Below are 9621 nucleotides of genomic sequence, written 5' to 3'. Positions count from 1 at the left end.
AAGGATCAAGGGGGTTTAGGAATTGAGGTACTTGAGCTAAAAAATAAGTGTTTACTTAGCAAATGGCTGTTTAAATTACTTACCGAAGATGGTGTATGGCAACAATTGTTACATAATAAATATCTTCGGAATAAGACTTTAGCTCAGGTAGAAGCTAAACCTACGGATTCGCAATTCTGGAAGGGTTTAATGAGGGTTAAGCAAGATTTCTTTTCGCGAGGCGTTTTTAAGGTCGGAAATGGATTAGCGACAAGGTTTTGGGAGGATACGTGGCTTGGGGATGTGCCTCTTGCCCAACAATATCCCTCCCTTTATAACATTGTTCAACATAAAAATGTAATGGTATCGACGGTTCTTAATCAAACCCCCATTAATGTATGTTTTAGGCGGGGTCTAAATGATCACAAATGGATTGAATGGCTGGATTTGTGCCAAAAATTAATCACTGTGACTCTAACACCGGAACCGGATAAATTTATATGGAACCTGAATGAATCAGGACTTTTTACGGTTAAATCTATGTATCTAGACTTGATGAATGGGCATACTAGATTTCTTCGTAAATATTTGTGGAAGATGAAAATTCCGTTAAAAATCAAAATTTTTATGTGGTTCCTTCATAATAAAGTCTTATTAACAAAGGACAATTTGGCAAAGCGAAATTGGAGTGGCTGTCTAAAATGTTGTTTCTGTGACTCGAACGAGACCGTTGATCATTTGTTTCTCAATTGTCCGTTTGCAAAGATTGTTTGGCGTATGGTGTATTTTGCTTTTAATATACCCGCGCCAACTAGTATTAATAATATGTTTGGTAACTGGTTAAATGGAGTTAGCAAATGTGATAAAGCTCGCATACGTATTGGTATTGCAGCTTTATGTTGGTCCATTTGGACAAGTCGAAATGACATGGTCTTTAATAAACAAAAATCTACTAATTTCTTGCAGGTTATTCGGCGAGCTGCGCACTGGATTCACTTATGGGCGTTCCTTCTCCCGGAGGAGCAGCGGGAGCACATGGCTTCTGGATGCAACCGGCTGTTGACGGTTGCTCAGGACTGCTTTTTCCAGGCTACTGGATGGCGACACATTAACAGATTATCAAATGGATAGTTTCTTTATGTGTCTCATTTTCTTATGGTTGATCCATGTATCGACGTTGGCCGATCCATGATTGTAATCGTTTAAATTACCGCATACTTTGAACTTGATTTAATAAAGAAAGCTGTGTGCATCAATTGATGCAGAGGCTGGGGCTATGCTCCCATTTCGAAAAAAAATCTCGACTGAGACCATAATAATCTTGTATCTCCAGAATTGCACCAGCGTGCGATTTGGTGCTTGTCTATTCCGTGAAACTCTTTCAGTAGAAATCATACTTTGTAGTGCTTTCAGTTTGTTGCTTGCAAGTCCTGCATCAGAATTTAGAATATCTCTCGACAGTCCTAGACACCACATGTACGCGGGTGCTTCCCATTTCCGTTTAAGAGAAATCTGGCACCTAATGGAGAATTTCAGTTGAAATAGCACAGGCTCCGTTGTGCAATGGAGCCCGGAGTGATTTTTCTGTTATTAATAACCACTTAACTACTAATTGATAGAAGAAAATCGGAGGCAATAACTTCCAAGATTCAATAAAAGAAAAATTATAGAAAATAAATATGGGTTATCTCCTAAGAGTGCTTTTATTTAATGCTTTTCCGCTGGATGCAGAAAAGGAACTAGCATCAAGTATTATCAAGTGAAGAAGCATCAATATCAATTACTTCCTCTAACACACAATTTGTCAAAATATGCACTTAGATACCCTGGAGATGATTCAACATGTAAATCACTCTTAGTTGTACTAAAAGTTTTATCAATTTTAAACATATTGTGGGGTTTTTGCTTAGATACCTTGGGAACATACATGAATTTTTGCTCTTTTCTCACAAAAATTTTCTCCTTCTTAAAATCAAAATAAGAAAAAATTGAAGTTAAAGTTTTCATAGCCTCCTCTAGTTTACCAATCCTAAGGTTTATACTATCATGGGTATTGCTACCTCTAAAACAGTGATTTTTTTATTGATACTTTCTACTGCTTTATTAATTTGGCTAGCATTACCAAAGCAATTTGGTAAACATTTCTCTAGAGAGCTCAGTCTTTCTACAACATCTTCTAAAGTGATCTCAGTTTTAACAACATTAATAGGTGGTATTCCTACTAAGCTTTCAACTAAATTGCAAGCTTCCAAAGCGGGAGTATCTAGAAAATTACCCCCGTGAGATTATCCAAAACATACATATTCCAGCTAGACATACCAATATAAAAATTTCTAAGAAAGATCATGGTAGAATATTTTTTTAGTACATCTATGATGTGCATTACTTATTCTATACCAAGCATCTCTCAAACTTTCTCTCACTTGTTGCTTAAAAGAACGAACCTCAACTTCAGAAATACTCATTTTAGCAAAATTAAAACAGAACAATAAAAATAACAACTATAATAGAAACTAATTTTTTGTGTTTTTGATATAATAAAGCAAACAAGACAAAGTAAAATAAACTAAGCAAAACTATAAAAAAGTAAAGAGATTGGAGATGAGAGACTCCCTTGCAGAATCATCTTTCTCCCCGGCAACGGCGCCAGAAAATCTTGCTGGCAGTTGACGTGGAAGTCGGCAATCGCGTTGGGGAACTCCAAGAGGAAGGTGTGCTAAGTACAGCAGCAAGTTTTCCCTCAGTAAGAAACCAAGGTTTAATCGACCAGTAGGAGAAAGATGTGACTTTTGAAGATGTTGCTAGCTGACTATTTGCAGGGCGCACTACCGGCGCCAGCAACAACGTGGAACCTGCACACACAACACAACCAAATTGCCCAACTCACAGTGAGATTGTCAATCTCACCGATTTTGCTGAACACAAAGGATTAGACGTATTGAGTGGAAAGAGATGTTTGCAGTGCAATTAAAGAGACCAGTGCTTGCCCTAGATGAATTTATCAGTGTAAAGGAAAAGACTAGGGTCCACAGTTCGTTCGAGTTGTCTCTCCATAAAGATAAATAACATGCTAGGTGAACAAATTACAGCTGGAAAATTGACAAAATAAAGACCATACATGACAGGATGATTACTATGAGATTCGTTTGGGCATTACAAGATAATACATAGACTATAATCCAACTGCGTCTATGAATAATAATCCACCTTCCGGTTATCGTCTAAACCCCTTCCAGTATTAAGTTGCAAGCAACAGATTATCGCATTAACCAATGTATGTAAAATAAATATTAGAATTAACCTTGGATAAAACATTGTTGTTTTCTCCGTAGTAGCAACATCACATCTACAATCTTAGAAGTTATTGTCACTCTTGCAGAAAACTAGAGCCATGAAACCACTATCGAGCATAAATACTCCCTCTTGAAGTTACAAGCATTTACTTGGCCAAAATATCTACTTGCAACGGAGAGCATGCAAGATCACAAATAAAATATGACAAGAATATATAATCGATCTCAACATAGTATTCCATATTCATCGGATCCCAGCAAACAAAACATGTAATATTACATAAGGATGAACTTGATCATGATATGCATCTCACAAGATCTAAACATGATGCACAAATTGAGAATAGAACCATCTAGCTACTGCTATGAACCCATAGTTGAGGGATGAACTACTCACACATCACTTTGAAGAATGTAGATGCCTCCGGCGATGATCTCCCCCTCCGGCAGGGTGCCGAGAAGAGCTTCAGACCCCTCCCGAGCTAGTGTCTGTGATGGTGGACGTGACGAAACTTTTCGTGGATGAAGACTCGGGTGTGTAGGTTTTTCCCGGGAACATCAATAAATAGGGTGAAGGACGAGGTCGGTGGAGGCCAAGGTGGCCCACACCACCCCTAGGTGCGGGCCACACCCAGGCCGCGCCATGGGGTGTTCTGGCCCCCGTGTGGCTCCTCTTCGACTCTCATTCGAATTTCGTCTTCGTTACGGTAAAATATTGACTTCGGCTTTTGTTTCATCCAATACCGAGAATATTTTCTGTATAAATTTTCTGAAATACAAAAATAGTAGAAAACAGGGAACTGGCACTGTGGCATCTTGTTAATAGGTTAGTGCCAGAAAATGAATAAAAGTGCAACGAAGTGTAGATAAAACGTATATAAATTGGTGTAAAACAAGCATTGATCATCAAAAATTATAGATACGTTTACGACGTATCACCCGTCGCCACCATGGCTAGCGACGATGGTAGCGGCGGAGGTAGTGAGGACGCGGGAGGAGGGCTGGCGGCGCTAGGGTTTTGGAGCCCCTAGCATCGCCCTATGGAGCGAACGCCTAAGGGTGAAGCCTGCGAAAGTATGCATACTTAGATGCACGTTATTATTATTTTTCTATATTACCTACAATATAAAGTATTTTAAATTTATATTTTGCACACATCATTGCCTACATATGATATTTTTTCAAATCTTTTAAAAATATCTGGATCACTTGAGTTGGGGCCAAAACTCTCGAAATGGAAAGTTTGCTTGTTCTAGAACACACTCGAAACCAGTGGCACCTACCACGTAACTGACCGTTAGCAGACCACGCATTCGTTCACCGCGGGGCTCAGCAGTGACCTCACGATGGCCTCCTCCTTCCATCTTCGAGAGAAAGCCACGCATGACATCCACACACCTCCCGAGAGAAAGCGAGTCGAAACCGCTGGCTGCCGCCCCAGTCGTCACCGCTGGTCACCACCTCCATCATCCCCCAGGCACGTTTGGTGCCGGGGCCCGCTGCCACCGTGGCCAACGGCGGAGATAGAGAGGACGCGGGGGGAGGGCTGCCGGCGCTAGGGTTTTGGAGCCCCTGGCGTCGTCCTGGGGAGCGAACGCCTAAGGATGAAGCCTACGAAAGTATGCATACTTAGATCCACGTTATTATTATTTTTTCTATATTGCCTACAATATAAATCTTTTAAAAATATCTGGATCACTTTAGTTGGGGCCAAAAATCTCAAAATGGAAAGTTTGCTTGTTCTAGAACACACTCGAAGGCAGTGGCACCTACCACCTACCTCACTGCTGACGTTAGCAGACCATGCATTTGTTGACCGCATGGCTCAGCACTGACCTCATGATAGTCTCCTCCTTCCATCGTCGAGAGAAAGCCACGAATGACGTCCACACACTTCCCACCAACCAAAGTATCAATGCAGAATTAATTGGAAGATGCCCTATAAAATGGGACGGTATTAACATCATGCTGCACACCGCTCGCACACAGGCAGATAGATACGCAGGCACAGACACACCTGATCCATCTCACACCATCAGCCTGCATCAGCTCAGAGAAATGGCGCCGGTTAAGGTGTTCGGGCCGGCGATGTCGACGAACGTGGCGCGGGTGCTGGTCTTCCTGGAGGAGGTGGGCGCCGAGTACGAGGTCGTCGACATTGACTTCAAGGTCATGGAGCACAAGAGCTCCGAGCACCTCGCCAGAAACGTACGTAGCCTCCATGAGTTTAAACCCATCCCCTGCTTCGTTTCTTTTCTAGATCTCGATGACCATTCCTGTTGAATTGTAGAAGCAGACCTTGGTGCTGATGTTTTTCTATCTTGGCGCGTGCCTTGTTTTTCTTGCAGCCGTTCGGCCAAATCCCTGCTTTCCAGGACGGGGATCTGCTTCTCTGGGGTATGATCTAGTTCGCCTGTCTTTTTCAGTCATTTTGACGATCTCTGAATCAACTTATTAATGACTGAATTTGTAATGATATACTCAAAAGCATATTTTAAAAATTTCCATTCATCAAAAAAAAATCGTATAAAGGATTTTATCCTTTTCCTCTCAATAGCATATTGAGGAAGAATATACTTCCTCTATACGGAAATATAAGACGTTGTGACACACTGTTTTAGTACTCTTAAACGTCTTATAAATAGGTACGGAGGAAGTACATTCTTGTGATTTGTATGTAAAGACTAAATAGAAATTGCATATAAAATACAAATTAGTTTATCGATACAGAGTCGCGAAGTATAATTTTGCACCGTATATTTAATATTTTTTAAAATTTCCAATCGTTTCATTATAACAGGATAATTCTGGTGCTTTACTATAACCAACAGCATATTGTTTCGGCTCGGTTTAAATCCAGTTATCTGAATCTCCCTAGGGATCTCCAGAATGAAAGTACAGAACGAAATAAGTAGATTTGATGGATTTAGATTGACTTTTTATCTCATATTCTACAAGGAAATAATCTGCAAAACATAGCGCTTTTTTTTACCCTGAAAACATAGCGCTTTGGTTCCATTCAAATAGAAAAATTGACATAGATGTTAAGTGGTGAAAGTATCCATAAAGGAGCCAAATAAAATTAAATTTTTTTGCTCCGTTTTGAATTAGAGACGTGAAAAATAATCAATCAACATCGACTATAACCCATAGCCTTTCCAAAGTAACATTCTCTATAAAAGGAGTACTCTTTTTGTCTACACATGGTAAAGTCTTGTATTCAACTTTTTTTATTCATATTTGCTACGCTAGAGCAGAGCATAGCAGTTTGGTACTCCCTCCGTTCTTATGTAATTGACTTTGATTAGAACCACAGCTAGTTCAGTTGCTTTACATCCATGCGTCGATTAAATCCGTACAGAGGTAGTAGCTCACAGAGGCTCACGACCTTGAGGTCAAGGATTCAATTCCTCTCTCCGCGCCTAACTTAGCTGTTTATATAAAAATAAGAGGACTATTATCTTTAGATATGGAAGAAGATTGGGTCAACTTTTTATTCATGAGTTTCCCTGAGAGCAAAATTGAGCAGTTCGCGAAAGCACTCGCCTCCACAAGACCATGTCCTTCCAACCTTGCGGACCATCGATTTCTAGTATTTTTTCCAACTTTAGTCAATCCTTACATTGTATTCCTTGTGATCCCAGAGTCACGCGCGATCTCGAAGTACGTTCTACGCAAGTACAAGACGGACGAGGTCGACCTGCTGAGGGAAGGCAACCTGAAGGAGGCGGCCATGGTGGATGTGTGGACGGAGGTGGACGCACACACCTACAACCCGGCCCTGTCCCCCATCGTGTACCAGTGCCTCATCAACCCGATGATGCGCGGCATCCCCACGGACGAGAAGGTCGTGGCCGAGAGCCTCGAGAAACTCAAGAAGGTGTTGGAGGTGTACGAGGCGCGTCTGTCCCAGCACGAGTACCTGGCCGGGGATTTCGTGAGCTTCGCGGACCTCAACCACTTCCCCTACACCTTCTACTTCATGGCGACACCACACGCGGCGCTATTCGACTCCTACCCGCACGTCAAGGCGTGGTGGGAGAGGATCATGGCCAGGCCGGCCATCAAGAAGATCAGCGCAAGCATGGTTCCACCCAAGGCTTGATCTGAATGCAGGGCAGATCGTTCTCGCGTTATGAGATGTGTATGCATATGTGATGTTCCTTTTTCCTGGTATCACTACTCAGGCAATAAGCTTGTATCTCTAGAATTGCACCAGCGTGCAGTTTGGTGGTTGTGTATTCCGTGGAACTCTTTTAAACTGAAATCATATTTTGTGATGCTCTCAGTTTGTCGATTGCAAGTCCTAAATGAGAATTTTGTATTACAGTAGTATATATGTCAGGTCCTAGACCACATGTATGCAATGCTTCCGATTTCCGTGTTAAAGAAAATCTGGGACCAAACGGCGATTTTCAGTTGAAGTAGCATAGAGTCCGTTGTGCAATGGAGCCAAGGAAGTGATCTCCCTGTTATTGCAAACCACTGAACTCTAGTTGATAGAAGAAATCTGACCAAAGTTGAGATATTTGGCTAGAAGTATGAATTTAACTCATTTTCACCTCTGATATGAGTATCATGTTTTAACAGAGAAACAAAATCTTTGGAACTTGAATAATTGCATTCGCTCGTATCACTACTGACTACTGAGACAATAAGCCATTATGGTGTTTTTTCCCTCGTATCACTACTGACTACTGAGACAATAAGCCATTATCTCCAGAATTGGAATTTTTCCCAAGCGACACTCTAGTCTTGCTGATTGCCTGGACGCTCTGGAAATGCCATGGTCTTTGGTAACCTAGGGAGGCAGATGTCCACGGGGAGGGGAGCGGAGAGTCATGTTGCGAGAGTAGGCCTCTAGGCTAGAGTGGTGTGTGTGGGTTGACCGCGGGTAGATGCTTGCATCTCCCGTTGGTCTTTTGTATTTTGTTTGCTCCTTTCTATAAAGATTTGGCACGCCTTTCGCGTGTCCGCGAAAAAAGGAATTTTTCCCTAGCCTGTATGGTGTTTTCCTTTTTCACGTTATCTCGACAATAAGATTTGTACATCCAGAATAGCACGAGCGTGCGGTGATTTGGTGGTTGTGTATGCCGTGGAAGTCTTCAAACTGAATCACGTTTTGTACTGCTTTTTCAGTTCGTTGCTTGCAACTCCTACATCAGAATTTAGAACACCTGTCGACAGTCCTAGAGACCACATATACCCAGAGCTTCCGATTTCCGTTTAAGAAAAAAATCTGGCATCAAACGGAGAGCTTCAGCAGAAAAATAGCACAGGCTCCGTTGTGCAATGGAGCCAGGAGGTGATGATCTTCCTGTTACTAAAAACAACTTACCTTCTAAATTCTAATTGATAGAAGAAATCTGACCAGAGTTGAGAAAATTTTGCTAGGGTTATGAACTTTGTCTGAACTCATTTTCACCTCTGATACGAGTACCATGTTTTGACAGAGAAACAAATCGTTGGAGCTTGACTTTCAGCCTTGTAGTACAGTACTGTATACAGAGATTTGCACAGACTTAACATTCAGAAAACCGCCTCACACCACGCGGCCACACCTATACATAACTAGTTTCAAATGGAAATCAAAACAAAAAATTAATATCAAGTGTTCGGGCCCCAGAAGGAGAGGAACATGACGGTGCGCAGCGACTCCTCGGCCGCCCTCCTCCGCCTCTCCTCCTCGGCCGCCTTCCTCGCCATCGCCGCGGAGCTCGCCCTCCCCGTCCCAGACTCCACCGTCTGCGCCGTGGCCGGCGTCCTGGTCGTCCTCGCCATGGACTGCTGCTGCGCCCTGTCCTTGACGGACCTGGCGGTGGCGGCGCCCTCCCGCACGGCCTGCGCCGCTCGCGCGCCCACCCTGCTGATCATGTACCTCAAGCTCATCGACCGATTCCTTGCTCTTGCGCTAGCTGCTCTCGCACACTGGTTGTGGTTGACAAGACTGTCTTTGCTTGCTTTGCTTGTTGTGGTTTGGACGAAATGAGGCGCGGCGATTGTTTATATACTGAGGAGTGGAAGCGGTAACCGTTAGCGTGTTGGCGTACACAGATTGAGTTTCCACGGGCGTGCGCTGTGGTTTTTGGTGGGTTTTCCAGGGAAACGGCGGGCGTTAGCCGCGGATAGGGATAAGTCTAGAAGCTGTTTCGCATTGTCACCCGTGCTTATCCTACCATTTTGATGTCATCTGTTACGCGCTTTGCCTGTCACGGCTTCAACGGTTTGGTGCTTCTTCGTTAACAATTGTTGCTTTCCTTCAAACAATGTACTCCCTCCATGGCACAGATTTTTTTCCGCACCTTCTTGGATGCACAACTTTGACCACTAATTTTATAAACATACAGAT

General features: G+C 42.7%; 2 protein-coding genes across 2 annotated transcripts; one reads left to right on the top strand and one right to left on the bottom strand.

The window, feature by feature from the left end:
* The first annotated feature begins 5242 nt into the window (after window positions 1-5242).
* On the top strand, window positions 5243-7560 carry LOC139829895 (probable glutathione S-transferase GSTF1). The gene is made up of 3 exons (XM_051363904.2): window positions 5243-5480; window positions 5621-5669; window positions 6917-7560. Exons 1-3 carry the CDS (start codon window positions 5331-5333, stop codon window positions 7375-7377), a joined length of 660 nt encoding a protein of 219 aa, XP_051219864.1. The 5' UTR covers window positions 5243-5330; the 3' UTR covers window positions 7378-7560.
* A 1156-nt stretch (window positions 7561-8716) lies between these two features.
* On the bottom strand, window positions 8717-9306 carry LOC127337040 (uncharacterized). Its single transcript, XM_051363915.2, has one exon. It carries the CDS (start codon window positions 9159-9161, stop codon window positions 8880-8882), a length of 282 nt encoding a protein of 93 aa, XP_051219875.1. The 5' UTR covers window positions 9162-9306; the 3' UTR covers window positions 8717-8879.
* Window positions 9307-9621: the final 315 nt, after the last annotated feature.

Source organism: Lolium perenne, chromosome 2, assembly GCF_019359855.2.
Source record: "Lolium perenne isolate Kyuss_39 chromosome 2, Kyuss_2.0, whole genome shotgun sequence".
In the NCBI taxonomy this organism is placed as follows: domain Eukaryota; kingdom Viridiplantae; phylum Streptophyta; class Magnoliopsida; order Poales; family Poaceae; genus Lolium; species Lolium perenne.
The sequence above is the reverse complement of the archived record's forward strand: the minus strand, read 5'-3'. Positions and strand labels throughout refer to the sequence as shown.